General features: G+C 39.9%; 1 protein-coding gene across 3 annotated transcripts in view; it reads left to right on the forward strand.

The window, feature by feature from the left end:
• UHRF1 (ubiquitin like with PHD and ring finger domains 1) overlaps nucleotides 1-24,200 on the forward strand; it is a 33,331-nt gene extending 9,131 nt beyond the window's left edge. For all 3 annotated transcript variants that reach the window (XM_077842220.1, XM_077842221.1, XM_077842222.1), the window contains exons 3-17: nucleotides 6,817-7,080; nucleotides 7,473-7,648; nucleotides 8,262-8,477; nucleotides 12,190-12,296; nucleotides 12,484-12,670; nucleotides 15,015-15,138; nucleotides 15,230-15,337; nucleotides 16,430-16,534; nucleotides 17,936-18,042; nucleotides 19,125-19,287; nucleotides 19,397-19,534; nucleotides 21,080-21,194; nucleotides 21,299-21,456; nucleotides 21,970-22,068; nucleotides 22,839-24,200. In XM_077842220.1, the coding sequence (XP_077698346.1) occupies nucleotides 6,817-7,080; nucleotides 7,473-7,648; nucleotides 8,262-8,477; nucleotides 12,190-12,296; nucleotides 12,484-12,670; nucleotides 15,015-15,138; nucleotides 15,230-15,337; nucleotides 16,430-16,534; nucleotides 17,936-18,042; nucleotides 19,125-19,287; nucleotides 19,397-19,534; nucleotides 21,080-21,194; nucleotides 21,299-21,456; nucleotides 21,970-22,068; nucleotides 22,839-22,985 (2,214 nt within the window). In that variant the 3' untranslated portion in view covers nucleotides 22,986-24,200. The remainder of the gene's footprint in view (nucleotides 1-6,816; nucleotides 7,081-7,472; nucleotides 7,649-8,261; nucleotides 8,478-12,189; nucleotides 12,297-12,483; nucleotides 12,671-15,014; nucleotides 15,139-15,229; nucleotides 15,338-16,429; nucleotides 16,535-17,935; nucleotides 18,043-19,124; nucleotides 19,288-19,396; nucleotides 19,535-21,079; nucleotides 21,195-21,298; nucleotides 21,457-21,969; nucleotides 22,069-22,838) is intronic.
• Nucleotides 24,201-25,085: the final 885 nt, after the last annotated feature.

The raw sequence follows: 25,085 nt of genomic DNA on the forward strand, positions 1-25,085 counted from the left end.
TTGCTCTCCTGATGTTTGTTGGCCAAGTACTGTGGCTTTGAATTCACTGAAAAAATAGTAAAAAGAAAAGGAGTACTTGTGGCACCTTGGGGACTAACAAATTTATTTGGAGCATAAGCTTTCGTGAGTTACAGCTCACTTCATCAGATGTATGAAAGCTTATGCTCAAATAAATTTGTTAGTCTCTAAGGTGCCACAAGTACTCCTTTTGTTTTTGGGGATACAGACTAACACGGCTGCTACTCTAAAACATGAAAAATAGTGTACAGGCTGTCACAATGTTAACCCCATATTCACCCTTTTACAGAACTATAATAAATTTTGTACAAAGTATACCTCATGAGGTATAATTTGAAAACCCATAATTTGCTGATTATTATTGTTGTCCTGTTAAAACTTGTGGCAACGTTGCATGTAAAGTTACAGGATTCCTCTGTATGGAGTGACTAAGACATGTTCCATGTCTGAGAGGAGCAGCCACAAATCAGGTGCCAACGAAGTCAAATGGACCATCACCTGGTTACATGGCCATTCTTTGGCAGAGAAGAGGATGTGGGCGAAAATCTAAATCTTGACAAAACAGTTAGGGGTTCCTGTCCAGATGGACTTTGTCTCCTGAACCTCAGCTGGAGATCTTTTTCAAAGAAGAGAGAGAGTTATAAGAAGAAAGGGGAGATGCCCCAAATTATTCCTCCCTTTCTCTAGCCGTGGCATCCACAACACCTGAAGAACAAAGGAAACAGTTTTGGACTGGGGAAGGATCCTGACTGAAAGAATTCAGCTCGTAAGACTGCTAGAACATGTAGTGAGAAAGACCTTTGCTTTGAATTCATGTAGCTTGTTAAGTTAGGCATTAGTTGCGTTTTACTTCTATTTTCTTGTAATCAATTCTGACTTTTGTGCTTCATTACTTGTTGTCACTTAAAACCTATCTTTTGTAGTTAATAAACTTGTTTTGTTTTTTCTAAACCAGGGTGTTTGGATTGAAGTGTTGGGATAACATGATTTGTGCATATCATTTTCTATTAATAAAATTATGGACTTTATATGAGCTTGTATTGTCCAGGAGAGAGCTGGGGGAAAATCTGGGACTGGGAGTTTGCTGGTGTTTCTCTGCAGTGTAATTCATAAGTGACTAGCTATAGCACTCATATATGCTGGAGGCTGTGTGTGAGGAGACCAGGAGTGGTAACTCTCACAGTGAAGCCATGTAAAACGCACCCCAGTTTGGAGAACTGAGGGGACAAAGCTGTTAATCGGTCCAGATTGTACCCTGGGTAAATCAAACACAACGTTTATGTGGTGAAGACATAGCCTATGTGAGCCTTGAGCATTAAAATGTAAGGGGATAGTATATCTTAGTATATGAAAGAGCCTCCCTGCTATTAGGGGTATGGTCCCCCCTGCGCCTGTTGTTTACTATCTTCGTGGCTCGAATGCAGTGCTGGCAAAGATCTACTGAAGAGATGGTGGTTGGGTGCAGGGAAGAATTTCTTTAGCTCTCATGAGTGAGAACCGCATGGTATTGGGTGTTAACAGGGTGGGTTTTTGTCTTAGCACAAGTGACTAATTTTGGTGGTATGTCTGTTAATAGAGTAAACCAAGGAATTAGTGTAAAGACAAAGGGGCTAGTTAAACAGCGCATTTGAGTAGAATGTAGTGATTCAGACTGGAGAAGTACAGTGGCAAGTTTTATCTGGTGTCAGCTGGAATCATTTTGTTTTTAAAACTATGGATTATGCTGCCATCTAGTGATTATTTATTTTCTTACGCATTACTATACTTTGTGTTTGGGATGGTGCTTGGCTGTACTTGCTCGAAACTTAAGGGATACTTCCATGTACAGTCATTGTTGGTTTTAATGGTCATTTTCACAAGCTATGTGTTTTTCAATTTTAGTTCAGCTATTTCTACATAATATGTACACACATGGTCAAAGAGTATAGGGAACATAGTTGTGGTCTGCTCAATATGAACCATTATCCAATTAGTGCATGACTTGTCTTAACTCCCCTAAACTTAATGTTCAATCAGTTTAACTGCATAGGTATCATGGTGACGTGATTTACAGACTGATCCAAGGGCTTGTCAACATATTGAGCTATTCAGAAACAGCTCAGTGTGTGGACACTCTTATATCTGCATAAGAGTGCCCTCTTCTGGTTTAGTTTGCTATTCAAGAATAAGTGTGTACAGACATGGAGTTATTCAGAAATAGATACCCAGTTTTAAATTCACGCCTTATCTTATTCTGGAATAATGTTCATGTATGGGCAAGTCCTAAGATTTTTGATGATTGTGAAGAAAATTAATTGGCTGTAAACCAACTGTAGTGTTTTCCTGAGTCTGCAGGCAGACAGGTCAGTACTTCTAGTTGTTCAGAGCTTCATTAGTTAATTCTGGATAATTTCATTACTGCTAATTAGAATCCGATGGGTGGTAGTGAAAATGTTACTCATCAGTTTCCTGTTGCTTTGCTTGAAAAAGTTATGAAGTCAGGTGGTGGTGTTCAATTCATTTAGTGGTAGAATATAAAACAGAGGCTGTGGGAGTGTGGAGAATCTCACCACCATCATAGTAGTCTGGGGAGAGCTAAGAACTTAACATTTTAAATAAAAAGGATGGAGCCCCCTGAACATCGTTCAGTGAGAGCACCCTAGGAGACATTCTAATACCTCTTCTAGAAACTGGGCTTCTCACGAGGACATCATTCCTGGACTTAGCTAGTGGGGCTGTCATCTTTCATTTTTCATATCTACCTCTGTCTACTGAGTCACATACATGTTTTAATGTCTGCAGTATCTGCAATTGTGCGCACACGTTGCGTGTAAGTACTTCGTGTAAAGACCTGAAAACAGTTAGACCACTGCTGTGAAGTAGATGACTTAATAAATAAATTAAATCTAGGAGTTGTCTGCTGTCTAAAAACCAGATTTATTCCTAATCCTGGTTCAACATCTTGGTGTTTATCCAAAGTAGGACGGCTCCATTTTAGTTGGTCAAAGGGTACTTGTAAGAAAAAGACAGTTACTAAGTTTGTAAAATCACAAAAATCAGATTTTTACTAGGATCTGTGTGATCTCAGACTGTTAGGTTTAGTACTAAGTTTTTCAAGTTCTGGAAGTTTTACTGCTTTGAGGGGTTTTAAAGATCTTGATTCACAGGAAGTAGTCTGTCTCCATAAAACCTGATAACAGAGCTTTTTAAAAATCATGGGTAGCTGGTATCAAGTTAAACTTTGGCTTGGCAGTCTCGAGTGACTCAGTAATATTACATTCCTGACATTGTGTAGGATATTACATTTGTGTAACAAGAATGTGTTTCCTTCCACAAGAAGTTACTACTTCTATGACTAGTTGAATTTGTAGTAGAATAAGCTTGAAAGGCTCTTAAATACAAGGCTCGTATCCTACACTGATTTGCATCATTAAATTACATTCTAAAGCTTCATGCAAACTTCAGCTGGGTTAATTGGAAATTAGAGTGCTTGGAGATAGAAGAAACCCCATTTATTTTACTTGACGTTTTTGCTTTAGCAGCACGTATAAACAATTTTCCCCTCAATTATGGTTACTGCCTTCTGTTAATTGTTCTAACAAACAAAAACCCCACAGTTGTAAAGCGAACACTTACCGCTTGTCTGAGGGAAATAGCTTGGGTTTGTTCAATGTGAACTTCTCCTGTCATGCTGGCTGATTGCTAAATTCTCAGAATGTGTGTGGTGGAGCACTCTCAGTGCAGTACTGATGTATTGGGGTGCCATTGGAAAGCTGAAAGGTTAGGTTATTTTCTTGTGTTCAGGCAGAACTGTGCACCAAGTTGTATGCCTTGTGAGCTGCCAGAAGCATGTTTGAGTGAGATTCTGCAGAGATTGTAAGTTTGTCTACATATTTAGCATATGAAGAAGGATTCTCCTTGATTTCTTCAAAAGAGGATGGAGATATTTTGGAACAAATTTGAAACAAATGCAGAACTTTAGCTCTCATTCAGTGCTTAAATACCACGGTGCCTTTATAAGTAATTTGAATATGTACAGACACTAACAGAAATAATGGTGGTTCTAAAATATTTGGGGTCCTATTTCAGAAATTGGGGCCAACCTTATCTTGGAATCAAGCTTTCAGAGTAGTAGGTGGAATCAGGCTGTTTGTTTCTTCCCCTTTTAATGTTATTGCTAGAGTAGGAAGATTAAGACGAGTTGCAGAGTTGGTCCTGGGGCTCAATCAGCTGTTTGCTTTGCTTGTGCTTCAGGCCAGCCTTGCTTTTTTAGTAAGCGTTGATTGCTAAAGAAATTGTAACATACTCTGAACAGTGTCCACGCTGGAGAAGAGAAAGTTATTTTAAAAAAAATCCTACTGATCAAATACTGGTAGCCCTGATGCAGGCCAGGTTCCCACACTCAGAATTGTTTTAACCACTAATGTAACTTTACCCTGCTAAAAAGCAAGCCTAATCAAACGTGTACCAGAGCTATGGATCCCCTCTGGTTTGAATACCTGATCCAGTAGGGATATTTTGTTAAATTTTCTCATTGTAGGTGGGGTTTGAGAGTCTGAGCTTTGGTTGCCATCATCCTTGAAAAAGAGAACTTGAATGGTACTCCTGTGAGAGCCATTATTAACATCACTGCTTTCTTGGCTGGAGTGGTGGTGGTTCTTTCCTACCTCTTTAGTTCCTTACCCCCTTGCTTTAGCTCATTTCTGCATGGTCTGTTAGCGAAACTTGCTGGTATTTTGCTTCCTGAAGAGCTGAACTTTAACAAAGCAGGATTTTTGTAAAATACAAGATTACCCACATATTAACTGGAGCAAAAGATAGTAGTATAGTTGGGACAGTTAACAAGAATTCTTCCAAAGGTGAAGTGTCTCAAGATACTTCTATTTAAATAAAAAGAAAAGGAGTTCTTGTGGCACCTTAGAGACTAACAAATTTATTTGAGCATAAGCTTTTGTGAGCTACAGAATGCATCCGATGAAGTGAGCTGTAGCTCACGAAAGCTTATGCTCAAATAAATTGGTTAGTCTCTAAGGTGCCACAAGTACTCCTGTTCCTTTTGCGAATACAGACTAACACGGCTGCTACTCTGAAACCTATTTAAATAAGTGACTCTTGGACATTGACACGCTGGGGGCCTTGAATTAATAAGAGCATTGGGAACCGTTATTAACAGGTATTAAAACTCCCACTGCAAATTGCAGTGCTTTTGGCAAAGCATAGATAAAGCAACATATTGTTACTGTTGGCTATGAAGAAACTAGTGCTGCTTTTTAAATACCCAAGGATCTTATTTTGTTTCACCTTGTTTAGGGTGAGACGGGGAATGTAGCTTGCACAGACTTTAGCAGCCTCAAATGCATGAGGGAACCAAAGAAGACTTTAAAAAATGCAGACTTAAGAGAGCTGTGGAGTGTAATACTAGTACTGGCTTGCTATGTATTTAATGGAGTATTCTCTAGTATGAGATCGGAGGGACTGGACCACAAAAGACTCATTCAGGGCACAGAGAGGGAATAATGGACTCTGATGGAGAGAATGCTTGAGGGTAGGGTTTAGGGTGAGATTTTTCCCCAGTGTAGTGCCTTTCCTCATTTGAAGTCTGTCAAGTTTGTGATCTGATTCATATTGCAAAATGATGGAAGGGGGGGAAAAACCTCCAATAATAAAATATTTGCAGCTGATACTGCTGCTTTCAGCATGTCATCTGGTACTCTAAGCTCCTGTGGCTGCTCCTTGTGCATGTTCTCTCATCCAGTGCTGCTCTTTTCTTGACCTCATCCTTTTGATGTTCTCTATGCTGTTCTTCTGATACTAATTGCTAGTGGGAACCTGATTTTTGTGATGCCATTACTCTGGTAGTAAGTATAAAAAGATTCACCTGATTCTCGATTTATGGATTTGATTAGTGCTGTGATTCTTCATCTCTGCACAAGAATAACTTGACCTTTGCTGTTCTTATCCTTATTTCCAGCAGTAGCCCCACAATTATTTTATACCATAAATCATAATTAATTCTCAGTGATTCTTCTGAAGTGCAAGTTTTTGTGGTTAACTTGTTTCCCGCTGATAGAGAACAAAGCTCTGAGGATCACTTTTTTTGGTGGTTTGGGCTAGGAGGGATGACTTCCTGTAGAATTTCTATTAGTCAGACCTTAAATATGTGGTGAAGCTTGTCTAAACTGCTAAACTTGCTGCAACATCAAGTCTTGTGCCTTAAATCTGGAATAGTAGTACTTGAGTAACTTCAAGAACTTTAAAAGATACAGATTTATTTGGTCATCCGTATCTTTATTATTATTTATGTAGTCAAAGGTCAGAGTTCTGCCATTGTGCAGTGCAACTTTTCCAAATTTTAATTTAACTTTCCTTCAAGTAAGCTTTATCTTTAAAAATGTGATCTGACACAGTTCAGTCTTCTGAGTCTGTAGACTGATTCCAGTGACTACAACTGCTGCTGGCTTTGCTGAACAGCTGCAAAGTGAAATTAAGTCTGGTCTGTTTCACGCTGCCATTCAGAACCTAGTGAGAGAAGTGGAGTGATTTGGCCCGTGAAGCAGTTCTGCCATAGCATAGACACTTTTTTTTTCCTCCAGTATTTGCATCTGAGTTTGTTCTATGAACACAAATTTCCAAACAGTAAGAATAAAAATCTACTAGACACTCATGAATGTTTGAAAATTACAAATATCACTTAATTCTTGTTACTGCTTTTCAAGTATATTTTTTACATGTACCTGCAAATGTAATCAAAGGTAGTTCTGAGTTGGCTTTAAAATATAAATGGAATTAACGAGATTGTTTTCTGAATTTATCCTGTAGATGGAAGATGGGCACTCTCTCTTCGACTACAATGTTGGATTGAATGATATTGTTCAGCTACTTGTAAGACAGAGCCCTGCTATGCTTCCTACTGTTAATAAAGAGAAGGACTTGGAACTCTCAGATACAGACTCTGGCTGTGGCTCAGGCCAGAGTGAGTCTGATAAGAACTCCAACAATGGAGAGGGTGCAATAGAGTTGGAGTGTCAGCCTAGTACAGTAGCACAGGCTGACTGGGTTGATCCGGGATTTGGACTCTATAAGGTGAGTGTACACTAGATTTCTTTCTCAGGTACAGAGTACTATACAGAAATGAACAGTAAAATGCTCAGGACAAGTACCTTTTTACAGTGGAACTTAAGGTATGAGTGTTTTTTACCAACCCAGTACAGACTATGACCATCTTGTAAGGCTGTCCTAAATTATTTAATAACACCATCATGTGCTTGATGATGCACAAGACAAATGTTAAGACAATTCCTGACCCAGAGAGAGAAGTCAGGATGTGCTGTGAGACCATCAAGAGTCCAAATGTAGGTTGTTAAGTGGCCGGTTATATTTTCCAACAAACTAGCCCAGTAGAGAGTAGCTTAATTGAGTTTCAAGATTACTCTGAAAATTTTATTTTGGAGAGTTACATGTCTTGCTTTGTTTAGATCAACGAGTTTGTAGATGCTCGGGATATGAACATGGGAGCATGGTTTGAAGCCCAGATTGTAAATGTGACCAGGAAAGAGAAGGCAACAAATGAATCAAGTGATAGTGATACAGAGTCTGAACTGCAATCAACTGCTGCTGAAGAAGATATCCTATATCATGTGAAATATGAAGAGTGAGTTGTAGCTAATGAAGGTCATTTGAATGAGAGACTTTCCTGGTGATGCTGGAGAGTTTGGTCATGTAGAGAAGCAAGATTTTTGGCCTGGTTTGCACTAGAAAGCTTTATCAGCATAGCTATATTGGTAGGCGTATGGAAAAAAAATTCACACCTCTAAATAACAAAGTTTTACTGGCAAAAAAGCCCTTTTACTGGTATAGCGCCTTCCATTTGGAGAATTTTTTAATAAAGCTGCTTCTCCATTATGGGTATTTTGCCAATATAGCTCGACCATCTATAGTACTAAACCATTTTAAGTGCAGACAGGATGTAACACTGCCAGCTTGTATGCACTTTAAAACTGCAGGATAAATGGACCAGAGTGGAGGATAAGTGTCACTTTTGTTGAAGACTAAATAAATGGCCAAAATATTAAATGGGATGCAGCACTGAGAATTTTGGTGTGCCCTATTCTAGCAATGGATGTGCTGGGGGGAGAGAAGAGAATCCACTTTTGAACAATTTTATGTCGTGCTGGCATAGACAGTCCTTAAAAACAGGTGGTTAAATATAATGTGAAAATCAGATTATATTAAATAATTTGTTTAACTCTTTTCCCCCCAAAAAGCTACCCAGAGAATGGAGTTGTAGAGCTGAGTTCAAAAGATGTACGTACTCGTGCACGGACTGTTTTGGAGTGGCACCAACTAGAAGTAGGGCAAGTGGTGATGGTCAACTATAATCCTGATGAACCAAAAGAGAGAGGTTTTTGGTATGATGCAGAGATTCTGCGAAAACGGGAAACCAGAATGAGCAAGGAGATGTATGCAAAGATACTGCTTGGGTAAGTAATCCTGATCCTAAAAGAATGAAAATGAGATGTAGAGTCCCAAAATTACTTTAAAATGTTCTGTTTGCAAGTATTGCTCTTCTTTAATAGGTTTTGCTTGTTGTCATTACCTTCGATAAAGAGACCAGTTACTTTCAACTTTTAAAAAAGCAAACTTGGTTATGGTGCTAATAAGACTAGCAAACTGAATGGAATATCAAATTCTAACTCTTAGCCATTTTTTACTTTTGTGGATCATTTTTGATTTGGACAACAGATATATTAAACCAGTGAGTGGCACTTGCTAGTTTTAATTCACTAGCCCAGATTTGATTATGAACATTGTCAGGAAAGGTTTACAGTCAGGTAAAAATCTTTCTCAATAACTTTAAAAAAAAAAAAAAAAAAAGAGAAAGTGAACTCATTGTTTTCACTTTACAAATGCTGTGTAGAAAAATCCCTTTGTGTGTAGGTTGCCATGTTAAGCTCCTTTTGACCAAGTCCTGACCTAGAACAGAGGCCGTGTTCTGTGCATACATGATATCATCTGCTTTGTTTGTTACATCATATAAATGTTAAACTTTTTTTCAAAGGCCTTATACTCAATTCAGTGGCATTTTTGTTTGTGTGTAATGAAGTAGTGTGTTTTTTTTTTTTTTTTTTTTGAATGCCACATTCAATCAATGCCAACATTTCAGGGAATGTTCTAGGCATCAATGGTCCCTATTGATTTTTAGGGAATTTGGAAAACTGAAAATGGGGGACAAATGGAGTCTCTGCCAGCTCTTTAGCATAACCATAACTTCTAGAATTTAGAACCTCTGCATTTGTCTACAGATCAAAGAACTGCTTGATGGTATCCATTAACACCTTCTAGCATAATAAACTTGCTGCTTATATCAATAGTTTTAATATATTGACACTGATTTTTCTCCCAGACAGAAAAAAGAATGGCGCAGGAGGAAGTGCACACAGTCCCTGGAATGTGAAGGGAGAATAAGGGACCCTGGTGTCAGGGGAGGGGGGAAAAGTGGGCACACAAAGCCCCTTACATGTGAGGGAAGAGGGTAATGAGGGTTCATACTGAGCCCTGCCATGGGGAGGGAAGAATGGAGCATGCTGGAATGGGGGTGGGAGGTGACTGATTTAACCATGGCCAATAAGGGGTTGTCAGGACTTGCTCTGCAACTCTGGTTGCCTTAAATGCTAATGCTGTTGTGGCTCAAAGCCCTGACACTAACTGACCATGTGCAAGTCACACCCTGGCTTCCACCACCCAGTTATTTTTTGAAGAGTGATCCCAACACCCACTTCCTCTTGAATTTTCCCAAAACGGTCTGCCTTTGTAGCATCCAATCCTCTCCTGGAACATTCACAGACATCATTAAGTTTGTTGCTCCTTTAAAGAGTCAATATACTGCAGCTCATTAATTTAATGAGTTTGACAAACACTCATTTCAATCACAGCACGGAATCGGTTTAGAGTAAATGTAAAACACTTATTAAACAAGTCAGAGGCTTGACTGATGCCAACTATAAGGAGTAAAGATAGAAAGGGTTACAAATAAGTGAAAATACATTTTTAAGATGAAAATGTAACTTCAGCAAGTTACAATCTTTGCTGAGCAGGTTTCTCACCTATATTAAGTCCCTAGAGACTTCAACTGCCTTGGTTGAAGAACCTAATGTTCTGTGATATCAAGAGCTCTCGTCCAAGTAATGGACCACTGTAGTTTTCTCCCCTTTCTTTTTATAGTCCAGGCAACCTTTAAAATGTATTCTTCGAAAAGTAAATCCCCACTAAGCTTCTCTCTCCTGCTTGTTAGCTTGATAGGTTTGTTTACTTTGTGTTAACGTATCTTTGTCTCTGCCTGATGAACAGGCAAATACATGTTCCGTTAACTAAGGCTTAGTGTGCTTATGCATTCTTGCCAAACACACTTTAAGAATATAATTCTAGCACATACTTATCTTTTGTACATGACCGACATACATATCACTCAATAATATTAATGATCGGTAAGCTACTAGTTTTTTCCTATGAGATGTTACATGCCACCTTTGGGTATATATCTTGACAACACTGTTAGGTGTAGTGAGTATGTCAGGCCTGACAAGAGTTAACTGACACAGAACAGTGAATCACCAACAGGCCTTTGTGTTATAGGGGGGCACACAGAATCCCTAGTAGGTGATGGGAGATTGGAAGATTCTGGTAAGGGGGAATGGAAGGTGTGGGAGCAATGGGGATACACTCTATCCCTGGTATGGGGGAATGGGGAACACACAACCCATGCCATGGGGGGAAATAAGAGTGGCACAGAGCCATTGGTGTGAGGGCAGAATGGGGGACCCTGGTATGGGAGGAGGGTGGAATGGGGGGCACATAAAGACCTTGGCACAGAAGAGATTGAGAGGAAATGCAGGGAGTTCCTGAAAAAGGAGAGCGGGGAACGGAGGGTGGTGCACAAGGTGCTCAGTTTCCATAATAAAAGTTTGCAACCTTTACAGGATATCTTAATAATTTAAGCATTGTTTTGCTGATAAACTCTTTTGAGCTGTAGGTTCAAATTCTGCGAAGTTCAGCTCAGCCCCTAAATCTACCTGAGGCAGTGTTGACTTCAACCAATCTTGTCTGCTATGTTAAGGGATATTAAACCCTTCATGGGTGAATTTATTTAATGTGAAAAGGAATTTAGGTTGGTGGTAAAGATTGTAAACTCTTTCAGGCAGAGGCTGTCTTTTGTTCTCTGTATGGAATCTAGGTGGGGTCCTGGTCCATGACTAGAGCTCCTGGATGTTACCTCAAAACAACAATATGGTGGGACAGGGTGGAGACCAGGCTAGAGGTGCTGGAAACAGCTGTGAATTGGTGGGAGTGGAGTAGTCAAAGTGCAGCTAGAATAAAGAGGCTGCTCATAGAAGAGGAATTTGCTGCGGAACTGGGTTAAAGAGGTGTTCGTTGGCCAGTGGCATAGGGCAGGCATGTTCCAGGAAGGTGTGAAGAAGACAGCTGGGGAGGGTGGACATGTTGTAGTGGAGGAGCAGACACTAGAGTCTGGGAAGAAATGACCAGCTGGGTAAACAAAGCTTTTGTGTTACACAATAGCCCTAACTTGACTAAAATAGCTTCTTGGAATGAATTGATTAAAGCTCCTGTCTTTTGTAAAAATAGGCATTACTGGCATGTTTGTTGAAAGAAACAAAACAGTATAGTTAGCACTTCACTCAGAACCCAATCACCATTTCACGCTCCATTGCAAAGACTTGGGGAACTTAACATATCTTTTTAAGGCTTCTCTACACAAAGGTTTTGCACCACTATAACTATAAAGCACTTTTATACAGGAATAACTGCATCTATACTAGGGTGTTTTATATTGCTTTTAACTATATCTGTTTCTACATCCGTATAGCTGCCCAAAAATAGGGTATAGACCAGGACTTAGTACTGTTGCTCCTCTCCAGCTGCAGACTAAGGCCATATCTATACTAAGGGCACTGTAGCAACGTAGCTACAGCGCTGTTGCCTCATCTTGTATATGATCCAGAATGCTTCATTAAAATTTCTTGTGATCCAGGATATATTGTACCTGCCTCCCAGTCTGCATTACTTGGTATACCTGTGCAGCAGAGGTTTTGTTTTGTTTGGTTGGTTTTTTTGTTTGTTTGTTTGTTTTTTAAGGGCTGATTTTTGTTGACTTTTTTTATGAATGTCTCCCCTTAGGGATGCTGGTGATTCCTTGAATGACTGCAGAATTATTTTTGTGGATGAAATTTACAAAATTGAAGAACCTGGTAGTGTTAGTCCAGCTAGCTCCAGCCCATTAAAAAGTGAGATTTTTTTTTTTTATGTAGCCCTTAAACTTTACACTACATCCTATTGTTACGTTCGTATTGGATACCCAAGAAAATTAACCTTTTTAATGTGTTTGTGGTTGGTGCTTTTTGTCCATTTTAGCGTAACTAGTATTTTCTGAAATCTGAAGCAGCAGTAATTGTGGTTTCTGTATGTTCATAGGGCAGAGTGGACCAGTATGTAAACATTGTAAAGACAACCCAAACAAGACCTGCAGGATGTGTGCTTGTCATGTGTGTGGAGGTAAACAGGATCCAGATAAACAGCTAATGTGTGATGAGTGTGACATGGCTTTCCACATCTACTGCCTCAACCCTCCCCTCAGTAGCATACCAGATGATGAGGACTGGTAAGTCATGAAAATGCTTGTTTAGTATTGTAATTTGTATGTAGGCTTTAGGTGGTAAAAAGTGTAAGGCCTTGTGCATGTGTGCGCACGTGCGCACACACACGCTTGAACAGGTGTCTCTGAAGGTGTAGTTTTTTTAAACCAATTTTGTTATACCAGAGCAAAACCCCATGAATGATATTAAGATCAATTTAAAGCTGAATTGTAGCTATTTAGTTTTAGCTCAAGTCAATTCTTTTCCTTATTTAACAACTATAATTCAGGTTTAAATTTTTTTTTAAATTAATTCCAAGAGGTTTTGCTCATGTTTAACAAAATTTATTTAAAAACACACCTTCTGAGACATTTCTGCAACTTGGGCCTGTCGGTATTCAAAAATTAGACTGATTTAACTATGTCGGTTAAGGCTATGAAAAATTTCACATTCTGAGCACTGTACTTAGGTCACCCAAACACCCAGTGTAGATGTGGCTAGGTCTACAGAATTTTTCTGTTGACCTAGCACTGCCTGTTGGAGAGATTGATTTAACTACATTGATGGGAAAAGCCTTTGTCAATGTAGAAAGTGTTTACACCAGTGGTTCTCAACCTCTTTACCATTGTGGGACACACATGCAGCTCTGTTATGTGGGCCGCATCCATACACTATATTCTAGACATATGGCACTGAGGATGTCACATGGGCTGCAGCTGTATGCTGATTGGGCCACTTGTTGAGAACCACTGGTTTACACTATAGCGCTACAGCGTCACGCTGCTATAGTAGCTGTAGCGCAGACAGGCCTTTTTGTGTATAGTCAAGGCCTAAATGTAAATTTGTTTTGATGGAGGCTGTACGTTGATGGAGGCTATTGGGACACAGCTGCGTAAGACTTTACCAGCCCTATTAAGCTATGCCTTCTCTAAATTGGGATGGATCTCTGTGAATGAAGCCTTGTCTACACTACAGGGGAAATTCTATCTAAGCTACGCAATTTGAGTTACATGAATAGCATAACTCAAATCAATGTAGCTTAGATCTACTTACCGTGGGGTCCAGACTATGCAGTGTTGACTGGAGTTGCTCTCCTATCGACTCCCCCTATTCTTCTCTCGATCCGGTGGAGTACAGGAGTCGACTAGAGAGCGATCGGCGGTCGATTTAGCGGGTCCAAATCGACCGCCGCTGCATCAATCACTCGTTGATCCCCCGGTAAGTGTAGACCAGCCCTAAGACTGTTCTGAGCTTTGGATCACTTGCTGAAACATATATTTGTTTATCGTACTAAAAATATGCTGGGCTTCTTACAGAAACATATATGAAAACCAGGTCTATGATTCAGTTAAAAATCTAAAATACATTTAGTAACAAAGCAGTCTACAGCATGGGGTTTCTTCAGCCAGATTATTACTCTTCTTATAGGTAAGTTTGTTGGATGGTAGTTCTATGAACAGTGCTGATTTGTGGAAAGCAAAATAAGCAGCCACTTTGCTACTGTTAACACTAGCCAATCCAGTTTGAATATATGCAGCGCATACATTTCAAAGTTAAAACTTTCTCCTGGTCTCCTTGGACTAAATTTTCTAGCGTGATTAGTGATTTTTGAGGGGAAGGGATTGCCTAAGCTGACTCTTTAAAGGCGTCTTCAGTACTCTGAGAATCAAGCCCCTTTTTAAGGCATCTCCACTTGGGCAAGCCAAATAACTAGATTGGGGTGGGACAGGGTAGTAGGCTATCTTCTCTCTGTGCTACATTGTTGTGGAGGTGATAGCTTATGTACTTTTTAAAATTAGGGCAAATAGATATCTTATTTGATAAATGCTCTCTTGTCAATGTGATCTTTACGGTTGCTAATCTGACTTGTAGCCTTCATTGATAAAGAATGTAGCCCTTTGGCAGAATGGGAATGAGGTAATTTGTTTCAGTACAGGTTGCAATCACTTGCATATCCTATCCGTAGTGGAGTCCGAATGATGCCAGCTAGTAGAACAGTTATTGCAGTTTGTGTATGTCTTACCTTACCCGTCATGAACAGGCCTTTTTTGAGAACCATGTCAGTTAAAACATGCTTCTTTTCTCTTCCACATGCTCTGTTCCAATAGTCCATAACTTGGGTTTATAACATTTCTCAGACACAGCCCTGTCTTTGGTGGCCTGGAAAGCTGTGCAAGAACCCTGTCTGAACAGCTGTAGTTAGAACAATTTTAATTCTGTTGTTGAGAGGCTGTCAGTATAGGGGTGTACACAACTTCAGATAAACTTCCCAAATTTCTACTTTATAATCCACAAATACACTCTAAGAAAAACACCATTTTTAACTTGAGGGGCTACCACAAGCTAATTTTTATTGACTGGCAATTCTAGGTATTGCCCTGAATGTCGGAATGATGCAAGTGAAGTGGTTTTAGCAGGAGAGAAATTAAAAGAAAGTAAAAAGAAGGCAAAGATGGCATCTGCTAATTCATCCTCTCAGAGAGACTGGGGCAAGGTTGGTGTAAAACTTGTTTTGTCTTGTATCTTAATATGTAAAGCATGATAGTTGATGGCAGTTCTTAGATCTGGCTTTCTCACTGAAACAGGGTATGGCATGTGTGGGTCGCACGAGGGAATGTACCATTGTCCCCTCTAACCACTATGGACCAATTCCTGGGGTTCCAGTTGGCACCATGTGGAAATTCAGAGTCCAGGTATGAAATAGCAGTGCTGGAGTGAACCTCCAGAGGGGGAAATGGGAATGATGTAACTCTTGCCCAAGGAATTTGAAACAGAGGCTATGTTGGCACACTTGCCACAGGTTTTCAACGTGCAGAGAAGAAAATACTGGCTTTGTCTATTGTGAGCGTAAAGTGTGGGGAATTGTTTTGTCTTATGCTTTGATGTAAAAAGACAGCATGGAACATTTTAAAAATACAAACACAAGCAGACAGAAAAAACAACCTTCTACAGTCTTGCTGGAGACTTGCCTTGAGGCCCTAGATATATAAAGCGGGGCGGGGGGGGGGTTCACCCCATAATTGAGGGGAGTGAGGAGTGGGAACTGAATTAACCAGAACGCTTTCTTGCGTCCCCCCACCCCCACCCCGCACTGTTGTGTTATGAACAGTTGGAATAAAGTTACTTTCCCTTTCAACAGTTTCACTTCCTTGGTATCTGTAATGTAATATATACCTACTAGTTGTTCAGTTGGCACTCTTCCAGCACAAACATTCAGATGTAACCATCAGAAATTCAGCTTATCCTCACATAGTCAAGCTATTGTTAGAGGGGGAAAAAAAGTGGATTTGTCCTTTATATGTTACTCTTAAGACTTCATCTGTTCCTCCTCTCTTCAACCTGAAGTTATAGGGCCCAATTTGTTTTCTGTACACCTTGGGAAAGCAAAAAGAAAAGGAGTACTTGTGGCATCTTAGAGACTAACAAATTTATTTGAGCATAAGCTTAAAATGCGACTGTTTTGATGGTATTTTACCCTCACTTTGCACTGGTGTAAATGACTGTACATTGTGCAGGGCAACAAGTCAGGACCCTTATCTGTTGTAAGAGGTGTAATATTAGATATTTCTTGATACAGGTAAATTGGAACACATGAAAAGATTCTATTTTTGTACATATGAACAAATATCTCAAAGGGATAGGGAAAACAAAAACCAAAGAAGTTTTGTGTGGGCCATCAGCAACTCAGTTGTGCACATGCATTGATTCATGTTGGTGCTAAATAATTGCAGCTGTTTGTGGCCTGTTGGAACAGCTGTCCAGTAAACTCTACTGACCTCTTCTAGGTGAGCGAATCTGGTGTTCACAGGCCCCATGTAGCAGGTATACATGGCAGGAGCAATGATGGTGCTTACTCCCTGGTCCTGGCAGGAGGTTATGAAGACGATATAGTAAGTGAATCTTGGAACTGTTTACTCACTGATCTTCTCTCTCAAAGATCCCAGAGTACTGAATTACACTTTTGCATTTAAAACAAAAACTTGAGGTCATCTGATATTTTGCATTCAGCAACCCATCTCTCATCTGAAGAACTTAACACCAGTTCAGACAGGGAGAATCAGGCAAAGAAAAACCGTAACCCTGAATAGTAGGCTATTCTTGCTTGGAATGAGGGTTAGGGACAAGTTAAGTAAGCTTTATATGACACTCGTGCAGCCTATCCCCTCTCCAGGAAACACTGTCCTCTTCCTAGGAAACCCATTTCCCACTCTAAAAATTGCACAGAGAACCTCCTATTTCCCTCTTGCCATATCTCCCTGTGTCAACAGTGTTCAGCACAGAGTTAGGAAGTACAATTGAACCAATACTGTTAAGTATTTGCCTGTTGGCTTTGTGGGGTGGATAGATTTAACTGGCACTGGCTTTGCCCAAAAATACTTCTCATTCTTCCACCTCTTCCCAGCCTTATTCCCCCCAATGCGTGCTTCCACAATCCATGAAATAGTCAGTTGAAAACATAAAATATATCTGGACTGCCCAATGGCCTAAGGCTTAAGTTTTCTTGCCACAAGGTCAGACTTTGGCAGATTTAGGTTTACGGTTGCAAGGACCAAGGGGAGGCAAACTGTACCCACCTAATTGCAGGGCTGCAAGGGCTGGTTTGAGTTCCTGTTGCAGGCTAGTGGGGAGACCTTGTAACTTGTGCTGTTGGCCCTGCCCTGGGCTATTTAAATAGGAAAAGGAAGCTGGGTAAAGGAGAGGGGAGCAGAAGCTGTGCAGTGGGAAGTGGGTTCTCTCTCTGGCGGTAGGAGACTAGCCTGACCAAACTTGACTTTCTTTGAGAGTTTTAAGTTTTGGCGCTCTGAGTCCTGAGGTGAGGGCCGTATGACATGTTTGTTGTAATTGCTCCTTTCCTGAAATCTATGGAAAGTCGTTATGCTGTTTTGTTAGTATGTGTTGGCTTCTTCCCCCCCCCCCCCCCCCCCCCCCGATCTGTTAAAGTGAATTTATCGATGCCCATTTGGAAAAGTAAGGTTGAGGCTCCCCTGCAGTGCTAGAGCTGGTCACAAGTGGGCGCACAGGGACTGCCAACACCTTTACAAGCCCCTTTTACTGGTGCTGTACAGCAGGAGTCGCCTTGCATCTGTCCTGTGGCTCCTTTTGTACTGGCTACCCCAGCACAAGGACCCACAGGACAACTGAATCTGGCAGAGCTGGGATTAGGAATCAGAATCCACTGTTCTCTCCACTAGATCAGTGTATTGCTCTGTACTATTGCACTAGATCTGTACTGCTTTGTTCCAGCTATTTTTTGTGAGTATGAATGACTAAACAATCAATGTATGTTTCAGGATCATGGAAATTCTTTCACTTACACGGGGAGTGGAGGTCGTGATCTTTCTGGAAACAAACGTACGGCGGAACAATCTTGTGATCAAAAACTCACCAACATGAACAGGTTGGAAACATTCACGCTGTACCTCATGAAACTTTCTGCTTAGTGGCTGGCAATATAACAGACTGATGAAAAGCTATTTCTCCTATTAAGTCTGTCACAGAAAACCAAAAATAGAGAGATCTTCAAAGTTATGGCTTTGCTGTGCATGATGGTTATACATCCAATGTGTAATGGGAAAATTTCCGGTAGGACACTAGAAATGGGATTAGACCCCAGATTTAATATTTGCTGCAACCTCCAAGAACAGAGGGATGAATTAGAGCACAAGTTTTCAAACTGTAGCCTGCGGTACATTCATGATCCATACAGCACTTGGTACTGATCTGCGGAGATGGCTGGTCACATGGGACTATTCTTCCCACCTTATTTTTAGCTGCTAAATTACATAAAAACAACTAAAAACATCTTTAAAATCCTTTTATGTTAGTACTCTTCCAAATAATCAGGTACTCTTGTTGGCAAGAAGATGTTTGTGAATGGGAGGTAACTGAGAAAGGCAGGACAGGCAATCCATGTAATACTCTATTAAAAGATAGTCCTCACTAAGGAAATTTGGTGATAAGGACCATTATCATGTTTCTACCCAGGTGATTGCTTGGCCTTCCCTGAAAGTTAATATTTCTCACTTTTTGTCTGGGCAAAGGAATAAACAAACAAAATGGGTGGGCAAGATTCCACACTGTTACCTGGAATTTTGGAAGAACATAGTTTGACTACCTTCCTTACTGAAGAGAGTAGTAAAAGCATAGACTGGCAATCATAAGTACATTCCACTACTGAAAAGGGAATAGTGTCTGAGCGAAACTGATAATGTCAGGCTGCATGGTAACAGTGACTGAGAAACTACTAGCACCAGTTGATTCTTGGCTGTATATCTCTGTTCTGCTTCATACCACTCCATGTTGTGTTTCCTACTTTGGCTTTGATATATGTGCTGCTCAGAGGGGTATTGAACATTAATACTACCTTACTGTACTTCATATTCATATCCTAATAGGCTTATTCCCAGGCTTTTCTTACATCATGTCTGCTTCTGGATAGTTCTTCCCTAGTAAATACATGAAATTGGTTTATTCTTGCAGAGCTCTGGCTCTGAACTGCAGTGCCCCCATCAATGATAAAGATGGAGCAGAAGCCAAGGATTGGAGAGCTGGGAAGCCAGTCAGGGTGGTGAGGAATGTAAAGGGAGGCAAACACAGCAAATATGCTCCCCGAGAGGGAAACAGATATGATGGAATATACAAGGTAAGCAGGTCTTGGAATGAATTGGGAGAGGAGGATGATAAAGATTGATGTTTGGTTATGGCAGAAATGTTTCTGTAGCTTCTAAGGGCCTTATGTCCTTCCTTTTTAGGTTGTGAAATATTGGCCCGAGACGGGGAAATCTGGCTTTTTAGTGTGGCGTTACCTACTTAGGAGGGATGATGAGGAGCCTGCCCCCTGGACCAAGGAAGGGAAGGACAGGATGAAAAAGCTTGGCCTAACAATGCAGGTATGTGATTTTTCTTGAGTAACTGCTGAAAGAACTAGGAGGAGAGCAAGGATTGTTATAGTGTCCTTTTACCTTGGCAGATGTTAAGATTCTTTGCTTTGTCTGTCTGAAGGAGGAACTTAAGAATTAGTATAGTGCTTCCTCGATTGAGGGGCACTGCACCTTTATTACTGTGAATTGCTTGTTACCAGTCTATTAGTGTATCTGAAAACTAAACTTAGTTTAGTGGAATATGTTCACTGTTTACTCCAAAATACAGGCAAAATGTACTTAGTCCTACTGGAACTCTTCTATCCCAAACTGGTGTTCTGTGGAATATAGAGTTTTGCTGCTTGTACTCTGCTAGCAAATGTATCTCTGAAGATCTTCTCTTCCTAACTCTCAAAGGTGCCACCCCTTCCTATTTCCCTCAGAGCTGGTCATAGTGAGTGGTTATGGTCAGTGGAAATTGGCACCTTCTTAATCACAAGTGTGATCTGAGTGCTGAGAGTTCTGTCTGTCCACCTTACTACATTACATTTTTACTCCTATTGCTGCAGAACCAGCACAGTTTAAGGTAATTAATTTCTAATAGCAGGGCCAAATTCTGGAATTGTTTAGGTATGTAACTCAGGGCAAAATTTGGCCCATGAAATCTTACAGGTGGCAATGTACAAATTAGGAATAAATCTTAACTTTCAGAGGCCAGTTTGAGCTTGTTGAACAGGTAGTTAGTAAAGCAAACTTGGTCTGGCGTCATTGAGGTATAATAAACATGGAATCTCACAGTACCAATTTTAGTCACTTTTTGGAGTAGAACTGCAATTTTTATTTATTTATTTGCTAACAGTAGTTCCCAGTGTCACTTGTCAGCAGTGTATTTATCAGTAGGAGAACTGAACTCTTGGAGCCAGGAAGCTGCTACTTAATGGATCTCTTTTGAGACTGGTTCACAGAATCCCAGGTTACAAGCAAATGACGGCCAATTTTATTCTTTGTCTTGGGTTTTCTAGGTGAAGCTGCTGCCTGATAATCCTTGCAATGTGTTTATTTTAATCTACTGATAAGTACCATTACTGAACTTCAAGTTCTTAAATGACATAATTGTAGCATGGTATTTTGTTGCTCCATTTGTTTACATAGACTTTCCCTACCATTTGTATGTTTGGGGGTAGAATTATTTATTCAGAGATCCCCGTGAAACTAGCCTTGCCAGCTTTTGTTTTTATGGATCCTTCTGGTCCAGTGGTGCTTGGTATAAAGTAGGCCTGTGACTAGATTGGCATGAGTGTTTCAGCCCCCTTTCTTTCAGAGTGGTAAGGGACTGAAAGGTAACTTTACACTTCTGTAAAGTTTTGGAATAGGAAGGCAGAAAGTTTGCCGTTTCTCATTTTCTGTAGCCTGTGCCTGACTTGTTTTCGAAAGGAGGAGGGGCAGGGGGTTGAAAACTTGAACATCTTTCTAAACTGGCTTTAGATCATTTTGATTTAACCTAATCTGAGAGGTCCTACCAATGAGTGGTATGTTTGCATCTGATATTTTAGAATTTTTTCTCCCCGCCCATAGTATCCTGAGGGGTATTTGGAAGCTGTTGCAAACAAAGATAAGGAGAAAGAAAATAAGAGAGGTGATGAAGAGTGTGAAACACCAGGAAAGGGAAAGAGGAAAAGGAAATCAGCAGGTTGGTATAATAGGCAAGTGAAGGTGGCAAACTCTTTCTGTAGCTCTTTTAGTGCTTTAGCAAGCTGAATATTTTGTCTCTAAAAAGGTCCACATGCTTTTTAGGTGATGAGATAAAGCTCCCCACCTCTCCTAGAGGGACTCCAAAGAAGACTAAAGTTGAGCCGTACAAGCTGACATCCCAGCAAAAGGCCCTTATTAAAGATGATGAATCCAATGAAAAACTATGGAATGAAGTACTAGAAGCTCTCAAGGATGGACCGGTATGTCAGATACTCCTCATCCCAGAACTGTAGTAGCAATAGCTACCTGTTTGTCTTCAGACATGTGCCTCTTGGCCTCACTACTTACAGGGGAATAGCCTTGCTGAATTCCATGGGAAACATTCCTTTGAGTCAGCAAGGCTGAAGGGATGGCTATCTTCATTCAGAATGCTCCAGCTGTGCATTGAATCCTGTTTCTGGCTTCCTCAGACGTTCTAAGCTTTTCAGACAAGAATAACTTCCAGAAACTAATTTTGTTCAGTTATGTCAGCTGCTGTTTTGCTACCTGGAAATCCACAGCATGGCTCAAATTGAATACTAAATATTCTGGTTGGAGTAATCTGTTGTAATTTAGGTTCCTTTTTCGGAATTCTACAGAATATTCTGCTTTCATCTTCAATTAAAGAAAGTCTCTAGCATTTTGCAGTTTTATGAATGGTGTGTTCAGTCATTTGGATTGTGCTGCATGTTTGAAGAGCAGTAGAAATGGAATGACTCTATTTTCTCTGGCAGAAATTCCTGAATAAAGTAGAAGAAACCTTCCTGTGTATTTGCTGTCAGGAGGTGGTATTTCGGCCAGTCACAACAGTGTGCCAGCATAACGTGTGCAAGGTGAGTAGCCAGGATATCTGTTGTTGCTCATTAAGAAAGCTGTGAATTTCCCTATCCAAAATAAAACTTCTCTACAGCCTTTAAGAATTGTATTATGGCTTGACACTTATGTAATAGTTCTTCTCACAGACACTTTGATTTGCCTTTCTATCTTGGTTAAGGTCATGTGAATAATGGTGACTTGAATGTTCTGTGACACAGAAGTGCCTGTAATGGACTATCCACTGTTCTGTCCTGCCAGCATCCAATTAAGAGACCTCAAAAGATTAATCACTGTTGGTTGAGTAAGCCTGCTAGCCCACTTAACTATTGTTTGCAGTGTTGTTGGTAGCAGGATATTAGCGGAACAAGACAGGGGTGAGGCAATAAAAGATACTGCCTCACCCACCTTGTGCCCCCCACTTTTAACTATTGACGGACTTGTAAATATGATTGTGAGAACTGTTGTGAATTATTTCCTGCAGAGACAGTGGCTGATCTTAGCAACTGTGCAGTTCTTGCTCTTTAATAGTGCAATCATAAATTTAAACAATCCATATTGTATATTTAAACCTTGTGCCTAACCAAATCTCTTCACAGAAGAAAACATGCAAATACTTCCACTGTCTCACATGGCCACTCCTGAGTTGTCCTCATCCAATCTGGGTTTTTGTCAAGTGATGAATGGACTTTGCACAGACCTTCTCTTCTGCCTAATAGGAGCTGTGTAAAATGAGCGAAGCTCTGCAACTTTATCTCTTAATGTCTTTTCTGTTTCTTTCCTCTCCCAGGATTGTTTGGATCGATCCTTCAGAGCAGATGTGTATAGTTGCCCAGCTTGTCGCTATGATCTTGGCAAAAACTATACTATGCAGGTGAACGAAACGCTGCAGGCCCTCCTAACTCAGCTCTTCCCTGGTTATGGCAATGGACGGTGATTCTGTAAAGCACTTCTAACTTCCTTTTGTTTAAACTTGTTATTGGGTTTTCAGTGGGCTTAATTTAAAGAAATAGTGTCCCTTCCCCAAAAAAGTTTTTAAGTCTTCCTTGTTATAAAATCTATAAACTTTGCGAAATCTTTTGTATGTTTGTGGGTATTTTATTTTTGTTTAAATGTTGGATTTTGCGTTCCTTTCCCCCCCGAAACCTGCCGTTCATCAGCACAGTTTTTTTTTTTGTTTTGTTTTGTTTTTTTTTTAATGGAATTACAAACTGCTTCCGGTAAGGCTGCTAAAGTTCATGACACAGTTCTCAATGTTCCCTTTTTTTTTTAATTCAGAAAATGGCTTATTTGCTTAGAACAATCTTTATGAAGTCTATGGATTTGGCCATAAAAGTAGATCTGGGTATCTCCAAGGCAGCATTTTGATGCTCCAGTTGTACAAGATGGTTCCTGGCTTATGACCTGTGACCCAGGTTGTTTTTTGGTAACCTTTTTTCCCCTTGTGCTTGTATCAAATTTTATTAAAAGCCATTCCCTACCAGTTTTGTCCACAAAAAGCCTTCATGCATTAGCCAAGTAGTTGGGGCAATAAGAACTACTACCTCAGTTGGACTTTTCTCTTACTTAGGGAACTATTTGTTCAGCCAGGTGCTGTCTTCTATCCAGAATGCCATAGTAGAACATACTAAAGCCATTTTTAAGTGCCTTTGGTCCTTTATGGGAAAGACAGGGGTCTGAATTGCCAATTTTTTTAAGCACTGTAATGTTTAAATTGCCAGCCGGATTTGTTTTGGGTAAAAGTAACACTGTAGCTGTATGTCATTAGTGTGGAGTTGCAAATTTTAAGGTTTTTCCTGATGCTAGATGTATTATCGTAACATGCATTTACTTTTTCACTGCATTTCTACCTGGAAGTGAAGGATAAGCTTTTTGAATAATTTTAATTGAACATCTTATGATGATTGTACATGAGACCAGGAAACCTTAATTTTGTGAACAGAATGTCTTTTCCTAACAGTACCAAAGTTAGCAGTTTAATACCTCAGCATACCAGGGACTTTTTTTATTACATTTTACTGCACACAGACTGGAACAAATATGCCTGTTTTTTAACTTTTACCCTTTTAAAATTATAATGTTAATATGTTAGGGAAAAACTTTTTAATAGGTTTTTGCTGAATTTGTCAATTTTTGTACAATGTGCAAGTTGAAGTCCTCAAAATAAATATCTTTTCAGATTAAAATGTTTGCCTCTGTCTCTCTTTAGGTTTTGAGATTGTGAAAATATTTCAATATTGAGATTAATTAAAATCTAGATTGGGATTCCTTTGAAAATCCCACCCTAGATCTATAGCATAAATGCAGGAACAAGGTAGAAATTTAATTTGAATTTAGAAAACTTTGTACTCTTAACACTTTTTTGTTTAAAGGGAACAAGGAAATGAATTTTCAGATGCATCTAGTTCTGGAGGATTGAATTGGTGGTTCATTATACAAATTTCATTAAGAATTCTACTTCTGTCACAATTTTTCTCAGGTAACAGAATAAGAGATTGTGGAAAATAATACTGATATCTTTGAAAGCTATTGTGTTGAATCAGCAAGAAAGGATTATATAATAATTGAAAAACATTATCTTGGTACAATCGTGTATTGACTTTGACACACGTGTGCAAAATATTCCTGCAGATGTACACTTCTTTATATGAAGGATCTAGGTATATGTGAAAAACTTCCTCTTACATTTAAAGAATAAAATTAACATTCTGCAGTTTAGGGCTGTTGAAATGTGAAGAAGAGTGCTTCATCCAATCCATTAGATACCATTCATTGGCCTTTGAGGAGCTTCCCTAAGGCTCCTACCTTTATTTAGCACCTTCCTTCTCCTCTCTTTTCCCCCCCCCCAAAAAAAAATAACCAAAAAACAACCCAACAACAAAAACCTATGTGGTGGTAGATGGTTGAGGGAGCCTGCTGTGGCCTCTGAAGACACTGGAGGAAAACTGTAGGCAGCTCTGGCAAAATTCCTGAACTGTGCTTTATTGCCAGAGCACCCCGAATCAGGTGGAAATCATAGTTTGTACCATGGATTTTT

This window comes from Eretmochelys imbricata, chromosome 25 (genome assembly GCF_965152235.1).
Source record: "Eretmochelys imbricata isolate rEreImb1 chromosome 25, rEreImb1.hap1, whole genome shotgun sequence".
In the NCBI taxonomy this organism is placed as follows: domain Eukaryota; kingdom Metazoa; phylum Chordata; order Testudines; family Cheloniidae; genus Eretmochelys; species Eretmochelys imbricata.